The sequence below is a fragment of the Podarcis liolepis genome (assembly GCF_965112155.1).
Source record: "Podarcis liolepis genome assembly, chromosome: 3".
Taxonomy (NCBI): Eukaryota; Metazoa; Chordata; class Lepidosauria; order Squamata; family Lacertidae; genus Podarcis; species Podarcis liolepis.
Window position 1 is genome coordinate 39,881,915 of NC_139557.1, and position 20,178 is coordinate 39,902,092.

The window sequence follows — 20,178 nt, forward strand, 5'->3', positions numbered from 1 at the left end:
AGTTTAAAGGATTGCATATCTTCTGAACTTCCTAAAATAAAAATGGAAAGATATTGTTGCACAGCATAACTGCTACAAGTTTTATGAGTGATATCTATGAAGCCCCTTTGGGTAAAAGATCAGTCTAATACAGATATATTTTAAAAATATTTTGACAGCCATTATTATGTTGCAGTTTTGTACTATAGCATCTGGCTTAGTCTGATTTCAATGAGAATTAAGAAACAGCAATCCTACACGCTCTGATATTTTACATCTACTCATTTCCCTGCCAACTATATAAACTTAATAGGGAAATAACAGCTGGAAAGTGGAAGTATACCACACAGTCACTTTGAGGATAGTGTTAAATATGCCCATTCATAGGTGACACGGTCTCAGTGGCTGTTTATATGTTGGAGGTTGGAAATTGATTTAGCATCCATTTCTGGAACATGGATAGGCCATCTAAAAGGATCCCTTTGAGATATGACCATGAGTAGTGGTGTGGGGGAAAATGGGGGGGGTTGGGGGGAGTATCACACAAAGTTTGGTGCCAGTAATTTAGGTTCCATAGTGAAATTTAAGTTCTATGGTACACATTTGTTTTGGTTTTTTTAAATATAATTTTTATTAACCAATCAATCAAATCACATTAATTCCAAATTACACAGCCAAATTTTTAAATTTTTGTTGGGGGTACCCATGCTTCGAGCTCAGAAGGGGATCCAAGCATCTCTCTTGCTGCTGCTTTGATGTTCACAGTTCTGTCCAAATAATATTCACAGTTCTGTTGAATCTTCTCTTTATTATTTTCCTCATCTTCTTATTGTTGTCATATATTCCTTTCTTTCTTTGTGACCTCTGGTAGTCTCCGCAAGTGGGTTGAAAACAAACGTTGTTATATCCTGTGTGGATTTTGCATTCTTCCAAGAGCCATATCAGACAGACAGGTGCCATTTTCGCACTTCCATACAGAACATTCTTAAAGTCTGTCCGTTAATTCTCGCAGGCCTGTCAGTCTCTCATCAATCTTCTTAGGGGGTTCTGCCAGATCAAACTCACAGTCCGATATAATAACGAGCCCTGGTCTCTTCCCCCTCGATCATAAAACCTGTAGCCAGGCCTGCCCCGACAAGTCTCTTTTTATAACTGCGTCACAAAGGCCTTTCATTCCTTTCCAGATATTCTCACAGACCGTATCTTTGATTAGTAATTTATTTTCACACAGTTCTTAATCATCCTGCTTGTAATCAGTAATTGCAACGGTTCTTCTTGGGGGGAGGATTGTTAGGTACTCACATATGATAAAAAAGAAAGGTTTTTCCCTCCCCCCTTTCAGTCCTGTTCCAATATACCGACCCTTTTGATGTATCTTCTTCTTGATTTATTGTTGAATCCAGCCCGTCGCTCCACTTCACTGAGGTCACTTCATTTAGCAGTCTTAACTCCCGACCTTCGCTCGAAGTATATGCATTTGCTTCTTTCTAATTGTTTATTTTGAGCTCCTGCAACCAGGCCACGCAATCAGAGACAGCGTCTGGGAGAGCCGTCCCACGCGAGGGCTGTGTGCCTAGTGCCCTCACCCCCTTCTTTCAGATCAGGGGGTGATTTATGGCAACCGCAGGCAAGGCAGTGTTCCCCATTCCCTTGGGATAACAAGGGAGGCTGCATACTCCCATATCAGCCTCTTAATTTCCTTGTGTGAGACGGAGAGATGGTATTGTCGGCCATCTTCCAATGCGCCCCTAGCGGGGGCCCCCTACGATACACTTTTGACCGCTACCCCACACATGTGGCATTTATGAGGAGAATATGGGATTGTAATAATGATGCTTTAAAATCCTGATATTATTGTATGAATGTGGGGCTTGAATCTTAAATCTTACTGCCACCGTACAGCACCAGCTATGAGGAAAACTTTGGAAGTGTTTGTTTCCATTTTCACTTGGTTTGACTTTATGTGCAAACCATGAACAATAGTTAATCTGAACAAGCAAGGATTGTAAACTACATTATGAAGTTTGTTTGGGCAAAGCATAATTAAACCTAGTAGCAGCTCCTCCCAATTCAAATGTTATTGACAAGCTGCATTCATTGAAAATGGAAGGAAACGCTTCCAAAGTCCTCCTGATGGCTGCACTGGAGGAAAGAGGGGGGAACATACTAAATCCAAGGCTTCTTCACATAGCACTAAACCATAGTTCAATGCAGCATCCAAACTCAGTCCCAGTCTAATAGCTGTTTACTACACTAAACTCATTAAGCAATGTAAGTAAGTTCCCTCTTGATGGTTTTTAACAGATGACAAGAGTGACATTCAGCAACATTTATTCTTTGCTCACTTATAAGAGGGCTTGAAAGGAAAGCTCAGCTGTTTGCCAAAACAGATTGTAAAAGGTTGTTCTTTTCATAAATGCTTCAGAAACAATACGTCCTATTTTTCCAGAAAACATATTTGATTTGTTTTGTTTTTCTGCAAAAGACGATACTACCATGACACCTACACTATAGTTCTTTGAAGGATTACACACACACACACACACAACTGATGCAGTATTCACAGAAGGGGGGGGGGAACTGGGAGCTATCATTATGACAGCAATCTTAGTGTCCCAAAATAGCTACAACAGATCAGGATATACCAGGGTTTTAGATCTTGTCTGATTTTCAAATCGTAATTTAAAACAAATCAGCGTCTCCCAAGCTCAGATATTACATGGAGCTGTGGTTTATTTAAAACTGAAAGTAGAAGCGCAAAAGAGGAAGAGCATGTGACCCTGTGGTTTGCACAGTGGGAAATCAGGTGCAATGCATTTTCCTACCTGACTTAGGACATTTGTTTTTATCAGCTGTAGTCCTGCGCAGTAGGAGCAGCTTGTCCATTGGAGTTGAGCTGCAGCCGTAGCAGCAGTAAGCATCACTGCCCCTTACTGGGAGCTGGAAAAGCAAGGTAATGGCTGCACAGGGACACTAGCAAAGCCACTCCAGCCCTCAAACCAGTGTACCTGCATGGCCCCAGCTTCACTGCTGCCTCACCCTTCTCCCTCCTCTTAAGTGGCAGCATCGCTGCTGCCAGGAGGCTATTGCTGTGGCTCCAGTCTACCAGGAAAGCCACTCCTGGTGCTCTGAGGTAGAACGTTTTGTATAAGATATATCTAATATACAAACCAAATAAAAACGGCAATGATTTGACTGTATAATACACTTATTTACAAAATACCACTTCAAAACCTCGAGAGCTGGAAGTTTGTTCCACAGTTTAGGTGTTATTTGAAAACACCGCAGGTCATGAGCAGTAATGTAACTCGTGTTCTATAAATGCATTATCAAATACAATGGGTGATATTCAGTGCTAGTCACGCTCATAGTAGAGCCGCTGAAATCAATGGAATTAAGTAACCGTTTATTTCAACAGATTAGCTCCGAGTGTGACTTAGTTCATTATCACTCGGTGTAAGTAAAATTATATACAGGCCTAATTACACAAGTAAACAAAGAGCTGTGATTACATCTGCGATATCATTAAATTTTGGTAAATAGCTGTTGGAGGGGGGCAGATTGGGACTGTTGTGCTCTGGAGGGGGGGGTTCTTTCCTCAGTGGTGGGTTTTTTTTAATAATCTTTCTCTCCCTCACTTTCTCACGCATACCAGAATGGTTGTATGCACCATTAGGGGAAACTTTATATGTATACTTAACACACACACACACACACACACACACACACACACAACCTACACAGGACAAATAGCAGCTTTAGAGGGGGCGATTTTCATTTGGAAGACGGCCTAGAGGGAAAGCTTAAAACACACAGACAGAGTCTCAGTTGCTGCTATTTGAGAAAATGGAGAGATGAGAGTTCTGATCACAAATCTCCACCATCTCCTTGAGTTACGCCCAATGTATCCTTCAGTTTGCTCAGATAGACGTTTACCACTCTGTGTTTCCAGAGCACAGATAATCTGCTTTCCATTTGTATCTTCTGCTTTATGACCTCTCCTGCACCTTTGCAACACTCATAGCCCCATCGTTTATTTTGCTTCCTCTTTTTTCTGTTTGGCCTCTTACTGTCCTTATCATACCCCCATATAATTTCTTATATTCCTGTTTAGCTCAGAAGTAATGACCAATATTTCCAGTAGGGTTTACTCATGAGTGTATTCAGTGGCTACCACGATGGCAGGGATGGCATTAGCTAGCATGTCCTTCTTCTCCCCTTACATAATTCTAACCATGTTAGTCTCCTGAGTGCCTGAAAAGGGCTATTTTTCCCCCAAAGAAGTGTCTTATGTAAAATTCATTTAATTTATTTCAATAGCTGCCTTGAATACTTGATCAGAAAGGCACTATAGAGAAATGTTTAAAATAAATAAATAAACCCCTAATCTGAAGCTGGATTGGCTTTCTGCACTCAGTGGCAACTTTTCTAAAAAGCTGCAGTCGTGTGCCAAGAAAACCAATATGGGCTCGGCTCAGCAGATAATGGACAGCATCAGAAGGCGTCGGTTGACCAAAAATGAAAGAATACACAGCAGCAAATGGCAGCACGAGTGAGCTATGCAAGCCAATTCATACATTACTTTAACAGCATGACTTTCAGAAGCTTTGAGTGCCTCACAACTCAATTTGCACTCCTCACAATTTAATTGCCTGCAATTAAAGTAATATTTGAAGTGAGACTCCAGGTGACCTTCTGATTGGTGAGATCCATGAGTCGCTCTTCAAACATTAATTGTGGGAATCAGAAAGAAGCGTGAGGCACCTGAGCTTCTGCAGGGTATGTAATTAAAATAAGGCATTAGCCGGCTGTCAGCACTGACGTCTGAGCATTTATGTTGCCCACAACATTTCAGAATTTAGATAACTGTTTTTTTGATCCCTTGGTAAATTCATGTTCCACAGACATAACACACACTTGTGCACAGCACATTCTGTAGTTAAGGCAGAGACTGGTGATAAAGAGAATACTAAACTATATATTGTTATCATTCCTCTTTCCAAATTTTTCTTGTTTAACTCATAACCATTGTGTAAAGAAAAGATTGGGTAATGGGAGGAGAATATAGCCTTAGCAATCCTATACATGCTTTCCTTAAGATAAGCATGGTTTTGAGAGGGGAAGCCTCCTCCACCCATGGAGGCTCTGTGTGTGATTTAAGACCCTGCACAATGGGGGAGCCTGCCTTGGCCTTCGCCCTCAAACTTGATAGAAATGAAATGCCATGATAGGTGGAGCTCGGCAATGTGTCCCTGCTTCTCCTTGCATGTGTGTTTGAATGGGGCTCATGTCATTCTGTCCTCCCACATCCTGCCCCCACAGACATTTTCTGAATTATAGATTATTAAGAGGGGAATCGTGGGGGCCTTGAGCTTCCGCAAAGTTTGTAATTAAAAGTAAGGTAAATCCAATGTAGAATGAGTCTGAACAGGTCCATCATACCAACACAGAGATTGCCATGATAAGTTTTGCAGGTATTTATGTCTGGTATTTCACAATAGCTGAATCTCCATTACAAAAACAAGCCTAGAATCTCTCTAGGCTAGTGCACTGCTCACCTGGAGCAGCCACAAGGAGGAGGAGTTGAAATGTTTTACTTCCCAGTCTAATAAATGCAGTTTGTTGTATCGTCCAAACCTCAGACAAACGGGATGACCTTAACTATGGTTAGTGAAACTAAGCCAGCTACATCAGTCATGGTTCAAAATGGAAGCAAATGCTTCTGAACATCTTGTGGCTACACTGGACAAGGTGGAAGTGCACTAGCTGGCAAGGGGAGCAAGGCTAGGCTCATTCACATAATTGCTATGCTGTGATTTAGCAAGTGGTGCATCTGAATCAGCCATGTGACTCTACTGTACAGTATTACACCAATTAGCAACTTCAAGCAGCACAAAGCTGTTAATTTTCACTAGTATCAAAACTGTTGCATGAATTATCCAAATGCCAGGATACAACAGCTCATTAGCAGCTCTCTTAATGATGTGTACACGATAATCCGCCACTTTTCCTGGTGTTATCACCGCTGGTGGGAATTCCAGACTGGGTGTAAAATACACATCTAGAAAACAGTGAAAGTAATTTGAGTATGGTAATCAGCTCAGATGTCCATTTGGACACTGAAATTTTCCCCAAGGGCTTTTCATCAATTGATCTAATGCATACATGGAAATAAGCAGTTTCATTTATTTAAAAAACCCAGGGTGGAAGTTATTTAGATTCTGGATCAAGTGATTATATTTTATTTCTTTATTTTTGCAATCAAAGTATGAGTCTGTATGTGTGAATGATTAATTATTTGATAACTCCAGATATACTGCCCTATAATTCTTTTTCACTGTTATTATTTGAATAAATTCTACCAGTAGAAGTTGCATCTGAGTATTTTTATCAGCTTCCTTATACCCTGTTTTCTGATTGTTGCTTGACATGCAAGATTTATTTTGACACAACCTTGTTACATTTTGACACTATAGTTTATCCAACGAGAGTGAAATGTCACAGAATGGTACAAAACTGAAGTAAGGTATTAGCTTTTGACATTTTGCAAAGACTAAGAATAATAGGGATCCTGATTTTAAAAGACGGTTCAATATGAAGGTATCCTTTAAGCAAACAATGGCTTTTTAAACATATTTCAGTAGTGTAGCTGTCTTAGTCTGCTGTACCAAAAATAACAGAGTATTGTGGCACTTTAAAGGCTAACAGCTTTATTATGGCATTAGCTTTCCTGCATCTGATGAAGTGGACTGTAGTCCACAAAAACTTATCCGATAATAAATTACTTAGCTTTTAAGATGTGACAAGACTCTCAGTTGTTTTTAACCATTTGTTCACTTACATACACAAAATGTGGGAGACCTTTTCTAACTGTAACCACTGAAATAATTTTACAGAAAACGTCAAGAGATTCAGGCTAGACTTGTATGCCTTTAGTGGACTGATGTGTATAATAATACTCTGCCTTTGATCATGGAGTTTAATCTGCCTTTCTAGCCCTTTCTAGCTGGTTCATGATCATTGAGCTGAATATTGCAATTATGTGACAACCAGGTTACCCATCTTTCGCCCTGCATGTCAGCTAGACCAGATAAATCCAGTAATTGGATCCAAAAGAACAACACAAATGGGGGGGGGATCCATTAGCATTGTTCTACAAACACAAGCTCTTACACAAGCTCAATAAAATCTTTTTACTTTTTTACTTTTCTCACACAGCACCTTAACATGAAATCTACTGTGAATAAAAGAAGACTTCCATACACAGAATGCACCTTGGGATTCAACCCATGATATAAATCTGTAATATGTTCACATTTGGAGTATTGTGTGAAGTTCCAACAAACTCCTTTTTATAAAAAAAAAAGGAAAAAGGATGCTATAGAGTTGGAAGATACAGAAAAGGACAAGTAATATGATCAAGAATATGAACAACAGAGAAATTTTCCATATAATCACAAAACCAGTTGTGAAGTTCACCCTTGAAGGAGTTTAAGGAGTTGTGTTAAGTCAAAATTTTACTGACTATGCACATTATTATCTTATTTGATATGCTTTTCTCTTGCATCTTCTAAATTAAATTTGAGACGTGAATGAAATTATATTCTTGGATGTTTTTACATTATGTTGTAGAAATAGTCTGAGGTGCTAGGTTAATCCAAGGTGGCTAGAGTCTGGAGTGTCAGTTGATCCAAGAGAGAGAGAAAAGTTCTTCCCACACCACATGCTTCATCAGTGCAGGTTATTATTATAGTCAACTAGCATAATGACCTTTAAAGATGATGCTCATTGGCATGTATCCAGTGGTGGCAACGACCTAGCTCAGGCTTTCTCACCCTGTGACCTGCAGTATGTCTGTAAAAATGCGGTTAAAAATCACACTGTATCTAGCACAGCCCACAACACTTGCTACAACAAACAGAAAAAATATTAACTGGTTTGCAAAGACCTTGAGAAATTTTCAAGTGCTTCATGGCAAGCAGGGTTTGGGAGCCAACTGCACTAGAGGAAAGTGCTTCTGCTCTCATAAGGCGGGACACTAAACTTTTGCTCCTGCCTGCTGCAGCCATCTGTGCCATTGCTCATTCTATCCTGGAGCCCCCTAACCCTCAGGAGCAACTTTTCAGGGGCGTGGGGAACCGTAATAGGTGGGAGGGGGGATAAGGAAAAATTGAGTGCCCTGCCTTGTGTGATCAGAAATGTTGTCCAATAGTGCAAAGTCACCATGTACTGTAGCTTATTTTTTTAAAGGGAGTCATTTAATCTTAAGAGAAATGTTCAAAGATGGCAGTGTTCAGTCTCCAGCAGTGGCAGATTGGGATAAAGCCAGGCTGTTGCAGCTTATCCAAAACATTCTTAGCTATTATGTTTGACCAATCCTCTCTGCATTGTTGGAAACATAAAGCTAGTCTAGTTGAAACTTCATTCTGATCCAGCGAAACAACACACGCTCATTACTTATGGGACTTCATCTTTTATTTCTCTCATTTCCAACATGCTTTGATAAGCAGTTGTGTATGCTCCTGAATGCAAACTTAATACAGAGAACCTGGGGAGAGCCATTTGTGACAATGCAGTTTAGCTGTGATGAATGCTTGAGCACAAAGGTTGTGATCATTGGTAATTGTGGCATTAGACTTAATTAGGCAGACCTGAAGATTTCCCACAAGGACTTGGAGGCAATTGCCCTTTGTGGTTGTCAGAGAATAAAAGATGGCAGAACAGTAAGTGGCCCAACTATTTTTTTTATTTAGGTCTTACACTACTATTCTAAGCATTCAGATTAATCATGGGCACTTCTCCAAAAGAGTTCATTTAATATGTAAAGTGGTATGATTCAGATTTATTCCTCATTTTCTCAACAATATTAAGTGAATAACTAAAGATACAGTAGTAGCCCAAGAAAAACGACACATAAAATAATACGCTTTGCTAGAACATTTGCATTTACAATTCTGTTTTAGCACAAAATAATCACTTGTACATACAACTAACCTGAATTTTTATAGCATATACTATACAGCATTTTTTTTAAGCCCAGCCTTCATGTTAGTCATTAAGTTAGCTGGGCAATTTTCTCTGCCTATGTTTGGAGTTCACTTTAGTGCTATGGCATACAACTTTCTAGACAGAGAGAAATAAGCAATGTGATTCAGATTTTGTGTGATATGGATGCTTTTAAATTAAAGTGAATCTTCAGATTAAAGTAAGGTTTTGTGAACAAGCCACACTTACTAGCGGTACAGCTGGTTGTGAATAAACTTTGAATTATTTTGCTAATTGTTTTAAGCATCTTTTAGTTGACAGAACTGAAATAGAAGGGAATGAATCTTTGGAGCACTTTGAGGAGATATAGGAAGATAAGATTTAAAAGTACAGTAAGCCTAAAATTTATGCACTTTTAACTTGTGCACATTCAGCTTTGTGCAATCGGCAAAAAAAAGAAGAAAAAAGAAAGAGAGGGGGAGGGTGTCTGGGGAAAAGACTTTGGTAATCCCATCCGTCATTGCACCATTGCGTCATTGCATTTTGACTATACAGGCACCTCCCCACTCACACACAACCAGCATGCGCACAACTGCTGACATGCATGCTGTTTTCGGCGCCGAAAGCAGGCGGAGATGGAACCAACTTGCATGCATTCCAGTGGCACAAATAGTGGCTGGGAACAAATACCCTATGTAAGTTGCAGGTTTACTGTACCTTAGGTGTCTGTGTGTCTGTGTGTGTGTGTGTAGATGGTAGGTAGATAGAGAGAGATAGATAGATAGATAGATAATAGATAGATAGATGATAGATAGATGGCTATTTTTGCTACTTCAGAAAAAAATAAAATAGATACTTTATTGGGTAAAGGTAAAGGGACCCCTGACCATTAGGTCCAGTTGTGGCCAACTCGGGTTGCAGCGCTCATCTCGCTTTACTAGCTGAGGGAGCCGGCGTACAGCTTCTGGGTCATGTGGCCAGCATGACTATGTTGCTTCTGGCAAACCAGAGCAGCGCACGGAAACGCCGTTTACCTTCCCACCGGAGTGGTACCAATTTATCTACTTGCACTTTGACATGCTTTCGAACTGCTAGGTTGGCAGGAGAAGGGACCGAGCAACGGGAGCTCACCCCGTCGCAGGGATTCGAACCACCGACCTTCTGATCGGCAAGCCCTAGGCTCTGTGGTTTAGACCACAGCGCCACCCACGTCATTTTATTGGGTAGATACAGCTTATTTCAGAATGTGGGTTATGTGGGGGAATGAGGGTTTCCCTACTCATTATCTTAATTTCAGCTGTTTCGTATGCATTCGGTATGTGTGATGGAAACTTATTCTAACCACACTGGGGTCCCACTTATTTATGGTCTAGTGTCAGTGGCGACATTACAATAAAAAAATAAAAATGATAACTCCTTCACCGTATGTTTGTTGGCAATTTGGGGAAATGGCAGAAAAAGATATCCCTGTCTACTCTCCAATTACTCTGCTAGTGACTCAACAATACAGAGAGCCCTCCTTAAGTTATGTCCCAAGGGTTATTATCGCTTACTGGACTTCTATCCTAATGACAGACCAATCATGTGTTAACAGTTACAATTGGCAATCCAAGATCTGAATATAGAGTGGGTTAAGGTATACCATATTTGGAAAGTTTTGCATGATCCTGTGATTTAGACCCAAGCAACGTGTGAATTTACACAAGTGGAAAAGGTTGCTGTTGTTTTTTAACCTGGGCCCAACAGCAAAAGATTTGTGTCAGGGGCTTAGTAAACATGGAATTTGGAAATCTAAATAGCTTGAAGCGTATATGGGAAACAGACTTGCAGGAGGATAAATGGGAAAGGGTCTGGAGGGGAAATAGTTAAACATATCAATATTGGCCAAAACAAGGGAGCTTGCATTAAAAATAAATTACAGATGGCATTATACACTGGTTCAACTTCCCTGCATCAACCCCAATCAATCTTCCAGTTGTGAAAGAGGATGTGAAAATAGGAACATCTTTTCATATGTGGTGGGAGTACCCTTAGGCACAGGCATTATGGTCCAATTTTTTTTATTGAAATGAGGAATATTCTTGGAGAACCTGTTCAAGCTACACCTCAACTGGCGCTATATTTGATAGTAGAAATGAGGAAATGAAATTGAAGACATTATTAATTCTTTTATTAGTGGCAGCACGTACAACCATGGTTCAGAGGTGGAAAATATTAGAGGAAACTGGCACTGGAAATGGTGGCATAACGTCTGGAGTATAGCTATACAGGAAAAGCTTGTGTGGTGTGCAAAACTCTTGTCTGGTAGGACTAAGCCAGAAGCCTTTTGAGAGGTTTGGAAAGATCTTACACAATATACGAACAGGGCTACAGCTTCCACACTTCCCGATAGCGGCCTCAGCAAATATGTGCCCTGGGTTTGAGTTTCAAGAGAGGTAACCATGTTGGTCATTAAGGGGCCACTAGACTCCTGTTCATATTGAGAAAGATGAACAAATTTATTATGGGATAAGTTGCATGGACAGAGTCCACTTCGTTAGATATATCTGATAAAGTGTAGTCTGATCTACAAAAAAAATTATGCCATCATAAATTTGTTTGCCTTTAAGACTCTTCGTTGTGGCTTTGAGTTGAACCTGAAGATGGCCATCAAATCAGCATTTTTTAAAAATAACTAGACGGGACAGACTACTTCTCATTTTATATGCTTTAGTAGAGTTTCATTTTCTAATTTTTATGGTGATGGTTCATTGCTGAAAATAGATTCAATCGGGATACTGGGAAATTAGTTTCTTTGTTTAATAGTTAAAGAGAAAAGATCAGAATGAAGGTGTATGTGTGAATAATACATGACAGTAATTTGGGACATTATTACAGAGCTTATGCTATGTGAAAAGAATCAGATTGTTTCTGCTAGATCTAGAGGAAGAGATAATTTTGGTTTTGCCTTTTTTGGTTTTTAGCATTGGATCACCTGTTTCTCTATTAGTCATGCTATCAATTATCTTTTCAACCTAGCAACAATGTAATTGCTTTTGGTAACACTCTAATAATTACACTCCAGGGTTGTCAGCATCAAGAATCATTTGTACTTGCCTAGTTTCTATGTTTTGAAACAAGTTGGATTCTGTACCATACCTACTACTTTGCAAAATTTGGGAAATGCATTCCAAAAGTCAAGGAAGTAAATACGTGTATTTGGAATGCTGAAATATAGTTTTCCAATTTAAAACAGAGGTGAGACAAGTTCCCCAGGGCAATATTCCTATATAGTAGATGTGGAATTTATTTGCAGTTCAAGCAAGAAATAACCTAATAATAGGGCAAGAGTACAATTTTGAAAATAAAAGGCAAAGTTTATTATTATGAAGGACTGAAAGCTGCTCCTACTCTGGAAAAAGTTTAGTTACAATGGAATGTAAACACAGAATTCCCTTTCTCTTGTGATTGTCATGGCAACTGTGGAATGGAGAAATATTAGAGTGAGGAAGAAAAACTTTTCATCTACAGTATTCACTTCTTGTCTCTAACAATTCCCTTATGAACTCAGATGGCATTAGGTAAGAGGCTTCTGTTGACATTATTTAAAATCACCCTGTAGGGAAGCGCTTTAGAAACAAGATTAATACTGATTCAAGAGGCATTTTGTATTCTCGCTGTGAATGAAATGCTCTGCTTGCTTGCTTTGCGAATTATTCCTTTGCTAAGAGCCAGTGAAGGAGGGGTTTTTTCTAAGTTTAATTTGGGCAAATTTGCATGAGTAATTTAATGAATTGTCCAAAAATGAACCGATCGGGCCTCTATCACCTAATATGCAAACATATTACCATGTGCAATTATAATACCATGTGAAATCAGTCCTTAGTTCATGTATGTAAACAATGGAGTTGATTGTATAATCAAGATTCAGAGCTTGTTGTCTCATGATGTTGGTTCTTAAATGAGTGCTGATTATATATGTAACTGTCTTATACTGAGTTGGATCATTGGCTCAAGTAGCCCAGTCTACTATGACTGATGACCGTAGCTGTCAAGGGTATTATAGGAGCCTTTCTTAACTGTGGTACCTAAGATTCTTTTTCAACTGGGCATCTGAAGAACTGAATTCAGACATGCCTCATGGTTCAGTGGAACTTAAAAGTAAGTGTTTATATGATTGAAGACTGAATATTCAAAACGTTTTTGTATTTTCATATACATACTACTTAAAGTGCTGCCTATTGATTTGTTGACCCACTGTAGTTTTCACATTAGGTAGGGGGAAATGTCTCCTAGCTTTGGATAAAACTAAAAGGGAAAAAAAAATATGTCTTCTGTTTGACCGAGTTTGATGTTCAGGGAAGGGAGCTCAAACATGATGTGGGAGTAGCAATTTTGAACTAAAATTAAAGCTTGTAGTTGATTAATTACACTGATTAATGCATTAAAGTTTGCAACCCCACTTCTTATCTGTATTTTCAAAAAATTGAGTTGATAGAAATTTAAGTGATGGACTTGGCTTGAATTGTGCTGTAATCGTCCAAATCTCTGTCCATAATGAGGTCAAATTCTAGCCCTAAGAAATGTTATTTCAACTCCCACTGAAATTAGTGGGAGTTTTGGACATCCAACTGTAGGCAATCTGGCAAATTTTAAATTACTTATAATAGAAGACAAAAAGAACAGTGTGTCACATACTGTAGAGAGTGTGACACACAGTGTGTACACACAGAGAGAGAGAATGAATATGGATTGTGGATGCAAGATACTTCTCCATTTCCACCACAAAGGAAATCCTTAGAAAAGACATAAATACGTTTGGTGTGCTCTGCTTAACATCACATTATTAGAAAACCGCTACATAAATTACATTAATAGAATCAGCCGAAGATTAACATCTCTTCCTGTATTAAACTACTAATCGTAAAAGGCATGGCCTTCATTTAGACAATGAAATGAAAAAGATTTTGTAGGGGCTCAGAAAGATGCTGGGGGGAAAGGAAAACTTAATAGAAGAGCTATTCTCTCCCTTCATGCAAGGTCTATTTTCAATTTCTCAGTATCCCACTGCTAATATTCAGTTTTCAGGATTAATTACATATTGTGTTAGCTCAATTGCACTTACACAGCTCATGTTTACATTTGCTTGCATATGGTTTCTTGATTTTATAGGCTTCATTTCTGCTTCTTTGGTCATGGCTACTGTCAGCACTGGCCCACCCGTGAAGCAAAGTAAAGCAGTTGCCTCAGGCAGAAGCCCCTGAGGTGCCACCCCAATGGGTGGAGAAGCGGTGCTGGCATTTGCACCAACTGCTAGTGAAAATCTCATGCATTTTCCTTTCTATAGATAATTAGAAGACCCTCTGGGGCAATTTAACCCTTACCATTTCCCCTGTGCTGCTTCCCCAGCATAAATCATCCCTGTGCTGCTTTTATCTTCATGTGGAAAACTTGCAGATAGTATACCTGCGTTTACTCCCACCCCCATCATAGAGGTGCAAACACCTCCCCTGACACCATTTCCTCAGTCTTCAAAGCATTACTTACTAAAATGAAATGAAATATAACAAGATATCCTTATCATAGATCCCTCACACCTTTTACTTAGTGTCAGATCACCTACGTCCCTAGAGGTGAATACCAGGTCTAAGGCATGTCCATGACTATGAGTTGGGCCCAACTTATTCAGAGACAGCCCCATGGAGGCCATGCTTTCCACGAAGTCCCGAGTGGCCCCTTGTAAGGTCGTGTCGGCGTGGATGTTAAAATCCCCTAGGACAACCAAGCTAGGTGTCTCCAGGAGAACATCCGCCACGACCTGAAGCAGCTTGGACAGGGAATCCTTGGTGCAGCGGGGAGGTCGGTACACCAAAAGGAATCCTGTACTGCCCCTATTGCCCAACTTTCAGAACATGTACTCAGAAAACTGGGTCTTCCCAGTAGGACGCCCGGTGCAAACTAATGACTTCCTAAAAATCACTGCAACCCCCCCTCCCCGCCCACATGACCTGGGTTGCTGTGCATAAAAGAAACCTGGTGGGCAAGCGGCAGCAAGGACAGGCCCATCTGCTTCCTCCAACCAGTTCTCTGTCACACATGCCCCGTCAAATCCTCCATCCACAATCAGGTTGTGGATGGCAGTGGTTTTATTCATCATTGACCTGGCATTACACAGCAACGCCTTCAGGTCATGTGGGTTTCCCCTGTTGATTCCAGTATCCCTCCAGTCAAGGCCAGACCCGGAGGCAGGGATAGTCTTCAAACAACGACTAAGCCTGCCTCCTCGGTAATGACATGGTCTGGTCTTAGCGTAACTCCTCCTCCTGCCCATGATCACCGAGATCGGATGTCCCAGTGCTTCCCCCCCTGTGGAACTTGTCCCAGCCATCGTGTTGGCTGGGGCCCCACTCCCAGGCAGCCCTGATCCCGCCCCTTAAAAACAAAACACAAACTATACACAACCAATAAAACAACAGAAAACAAAAACAGAACAATTATACTAAAATTAATCCCCAACCAAATATCCATCCCACCCACCCACCCCCAACAAAGGAAAAAAGGAAAAAAAGAAATACAAATTGCCAACAACTGCTTGAGGACATTTTAAAACACTTGGAACAGGGAAGCAATTGCAGAACACTTCCCAGCTTCCCAAAAAGTTTGTTCCAAATAGTAGTACAATAATATCTGGAGGGCCAATGTTTTTCCATCCCTGATGTAGTTAGGTGGAATCTACACACATATAAAAAAAACGCTGTGGGGAAAAAAGCATTTTGAAAAATACATTGAATTTTGCATAGCCATCTAGTGTCATATTTGTACAGTGGTACCTCTGGTTACGAACACTTCTGGTTACGAGCTGCGCTAACCTGGAAGTAGCTGCTCCTGGTTGTGAACTTCGCCCCAGGATGCGAACAGGAGGCCCCATTGGTGAAAGTGTGCCTCAGGATAAGAATGGTTTCAGCTTAAGAACAGACCTCGGGAACAAATTAAGTTCATAACCAGAGGTGCCACTGTATATTGCACTTTACAACACATTTAAAACATTTTATTTTTAGCTGTGTAGCTGAGTCCTTAGGCAGCGTTCTGTCAGTTGCACAGGAAGGAGGGATTGGCTATACCTTCTGTGTCAGTTGGTACATGTGTATTTTATCTAAAACATTTGTATGCTGTCCTTCATTCAGTTCATATTCCAGTAATAATCACCAGCCCTTTAGTCACAGTTAGTCGTCAGATTGAAGGAGGAAGCAAACAAGTACGGAATATTACGGTTATGTAATAGAATGAATTATAAGTTGCCAAATATATTGAAATCAGTGACAAACTATCCATGAATGGATATAGATTGCATATAGGATTATTAGCCCTTTTGTGTTGGTAATTTGATTTGGGCATGAATTGTACTCCATACAAATTATGCTCTATACAACTTAAATGCAAAATGTTTTTCTGCTGCTGTTTCCAATGCAACCTTCAAAATAATTCTTTTGCCTTATATTGGGGTGGGGGTAGGGAAACCATCTAAGCTCTTCACGGTCTGGTATTTTTAAAGAGGGGAGGCTGATAGAATCAGTCTTTGTAGTCCTCTGTCAGGATGTGCAAGATAAGATCATCTTACAACTGGGGATTTAACTGATAATCTTCAGTGGGTCTAAAGGACTGTAGGGGAAAGAACATATAGGAGGAATTTCTAAGTACATCAGATAATAAATGATATGTCTGTAGAGTAAAACACTATTCAGTGTTGTAAGTATAATTCTGCTGGCTTTGTTATACTCTCTAAACAAACAAAACACAAAACAAATAGTGTTTATCGAGTCTGCCTTGTGTGTCAGATTTCAGTTTCAAATAAACTATTTATTTTCATTTATTTAAGACATTTATTTAAGACATTTATTCCTTATGCTAAAGGCATTCATACCTTTAGCCAAAAGGGCTCTCAAAGCAGATTTAGATATTGCAACAATAGGCATTATTGGACTAGCAGAGAAGGAGTAATGATAATGATTTATAGGGGGAAATAAACACCTTATATTTATAAATAACTGAAGAAAAGACATTTAATGTTCCTGCACTCATACTAACAGCATGTAGTAATTACCATTTCCAGTAATGAAATTAGCTGGCACACCACAGAGGCCAAGACTTAGCTGTCTTAGAAAAATCAGGAGATCATTAAAGCAGGCTCTAAACATGTTCTGCCCCATTTATTTTTTTAAAAAAGAATAACTCCCCAGCCCAGAATATGTTGTATTTGCATTTAATTTTAGAACCTATAATGCTACTTACTGTGAAACTGCTTTTGCATAACTCTGTAATTTATGAGATTCATTCTGTTTACAGAACCTACCAAATAGTATTTTCTCCTAATTCAAAATGTTTTAATAACTTTGCATAAACACCTCTTTCACCCCATCTCTTGATTATACTGGGGAGTGACCAAGAGACACAGCACTGTCAAATGTGGGCTGGCCTTGACTCCTTAACTGTTTCAATTATTTGGAAAGATTCAGGCTATGGATGCTGCCAAAAACCAAGGCCCCATTTTACGGCAGTCATACAATACAAGCTGCAGCTATGTGGCTCTTTCAGGTGATATGATTACTTCCGCCATACCACAAGTGCAGAATACTGTCCAAATGAGCACACTTGTAGCTGCCTTATGCCAGCTCATACTATTTGGAGCATCTAGCCCTAGCACTATCTACCTTGACTAGCAATGCAAGAAGTGCCAGGAAGAAGACTTTCACATCACCCTCTGTCTGAGATCCTTTAACTGGAAATGCCAAACACTGAGCCTGAGATCTTATAGGTTGAAATGATGTTTTACAACTATGACTAAGCTATGGCCCTTTCCACCAGAGGCCTCTGGTGCTAGCATTCACATTGCTGTTTACTACAGTGCCAGCGTGCTCCCACCACTGGCTTTTTTAAAGCCAGGTTCACATGACATTGGGACGCGGGTTGCGCTGTGGCTTAAACCACAGAGACTAGGACTTGCCAATCAGAAGTTTGAGGTTTGAATCCCGGCGACGGGGTGAGCTCCCGTTGCTCGGTCCCTGCTCCTGCCAACCTAGCAGTTCAAAAGCACGTCAAAGTGCAAGTAGATAAATAGGTACCGCTCCAGCGGGAAGGTAAACGGTGTTTCTGTGCTGCTCTGGTTTGCCAGAAGCGGCTTAGTCATGCTGGCCACATGACACGGAAGCTGTACGCCGGCTCCCTCGGCCAATAAAGCGAGATAAGTGCCATAACCCCAAAGTCGGCCACAACTGGACCTAATGGTCAGGGGTCCCTTTACCTTTTACTTCACATGACATTAGGCACAATCCATCTTCGTATCTGTAGCTTTTAGAGAAATACTCCTCTTAGAGGTGCTTTTCCTCAAACCAGCTTCCCTCTGATTCAGAAATGGAAGCCACGGTTCCATTGTGGTGTCATATGATTGTGGCTTTTGTGTGGCTTGGAAATGCAGTGGGGGGGAATGACCTCACTGCATTTCAAGGTGCAAATGTGAACATAGTTTTAATTTAAGCATACAGTCTGGGAAGCTCATATTCCTGAGGCTTGCACATGTTGAGGTTGGAATATGGAGCCCAAATTATGTATTATATAAATCCAGCTGCACATGTTCTCAAAGAGTGAGGTTTGCTGCAACAACTTCCCAGTATATATGGTATATGAAAAGCTAAGGGAGATACTGTGGTTTGTAATGTCACTAGGTACTGAAAATGATTCAGGGTCATTTCCACTATACTCAAAAACAAATTGCACATGTTAGGTTCAGTGGGCAAAGAGTGCAGTTCTCCTGTTACCTGCAATAGAATCTCAAGACATGTGCTCAAGAGTTACTCTTCTGAAGATGTTAGGATAGTTTTATAAGAAGCAGTTTGAAAATTGTACATCAGGTCTTCACACATAAAATAAAGGTTGATTATGGATTTAAGCTTTGATTGGGGCATTTCAGTAAGAAATATAGCTTAATTAAGACACTTACAAAATTATAGTGGAAATTGTGTGTGTGTGAAGTTTCAACTGGGGAAATGTAACAAAAAGATCATTGGGTTGTTGTTGTTTTAAAAAAATGCAGTTTTAAAAACTAAATAAGCACATTGTTTTGAATCTCTGAAATTATGTTTTTAAACTATAGTAGCTGCTGCTTTTGACAAGAAATGTATCCTCTGTCATTCTCATTGCCATTTTTAAAAAGCGCAACATGGGTGGGATTCAACCTATGAGTCCCATCAGCTGAAGCGCTGTGCAAGGACTTCTGCTTGTGCAACTGGGCTTTTCCCCCTTTCTTTCCCCATGCCCCCCACAATTGGCTGTGCAGGGAAGACCCCCTGGAACACACAGCAGGGAGACTCTTCCATCTGGCAAGCCAAAATGCTTGCTTTGATGGAAGAAATGCCTTTGTGTGATGTTGAATTCCTTCCCATTACTTTGCAACATCAAAATTAATATACTATTTTTCTTACTAGAGATGTACAGCTTTGTGGGTTTGTCTTAAGACAGTCTGGAAACTTTAATAGGTTCATAATGTGGGAAGTGGGAGAATGGGACACAATACTCCAGTATTTTACCAACTCCACTCCAAAAAAAATATTCTGGGCTCACTTCAAGGTGCCCATTTAGAATTATAAGGCCCTGAACAGCTTGGGGCCAGAGTACCTTTGGAATCACCTTGTCCCATGTGGCTCAGTTGGTTAGAGCGTAGTGCTAAGAACACCAAGGTTGGAGGTTCAATCCCTGATGGCTCCATATGGAAGATGGACTAGATGATCCTCAAGGTTGCGTCCAACTCTGCAATTCTATGATCTATGGACTTGCCCAATAACTCAGCTCTGTTCCAGAGGCCCTCTTCCATATCACCTGGGGTACAGTCGGTGCTCACAATTCTGGTGCTCAAATTTTTGAAGTGTTTGCCTCGAAAGTTGTGCTTGGCCTTCTTCATGGGCAATGAAAATGACTGTGTCCCACTGAGTGTTCTCTCTTTTTGGCTTCTTTTGTGTTGTTTTTTTATCTGCTGCTTTTTACTGCTTTATTTCTAATGCTGTGCTTTTATGTATAACAGTGTGCTTATAATTGGTCACCACAATCTTGGTGGACTGGGACTTTCATCCATTCACTTGGTCCTTTGCAGCAGTCATTACTGAGATGGTCTCTGTAACTATATATATTTCTTTTCTGTGAGAAGCCAGCTGCTTACACAGTACTTCTCCCTCCCAAAATCAGATG

At 40.2% G+C, this 20,178-nt stretch overlaps 2 protein-coding genes across 5 annotated transcripts in view; one reads left to right on the forward strand and one right to left on the reverse strand.

Moving 5' to 3' along the window:
- KCNQ5 (potassium voltage-gated channel subfamily Q member 5) overlaps nt 1–20,178 on the forward strand; it is a 247,978-nt gene that overhangs the window by 124,427 nt on the left and 103,373 nt on the right. Inside the window, exon 1 of one of the 4 annotated variants that reach the window (XM_083497363.1) lies at nt 12,439–12,524. The exons of 2 other annotated variants lie outside the window; for them this stretch is intronic. In XM_083497363.1, the coding sequence (XP_083353489.1) occupies nt 12,505–12,524 (20 nt within the window). In that variant the 5' untranslated portion in view covers nt 12,439–12,504. Of the gene's footprint in view, nt 1–12,438; nt 12,525–20,178 lie in introns of those variants that run through there. One more of the 4 variants, XM_083497364.1, reaches the window with a different exon arrangement.
- Nucleotides 1–20,178, reverse strand: part of LOC310704212 (uncharacterized protein) — a 162,190-nt gene that overhangs the window by 21,035 nt on the left and 120,977 nt on the right. The window contains exon 7 of the transcript XR_014524632.1: nt 16,435–16,602. The gene's annotated coding sequence lies outside the window, so the exon portion shown is untranslated. The remainder of the gene's footprint in view (nt 1–16,434; nt 16,603–20,178) is intronic.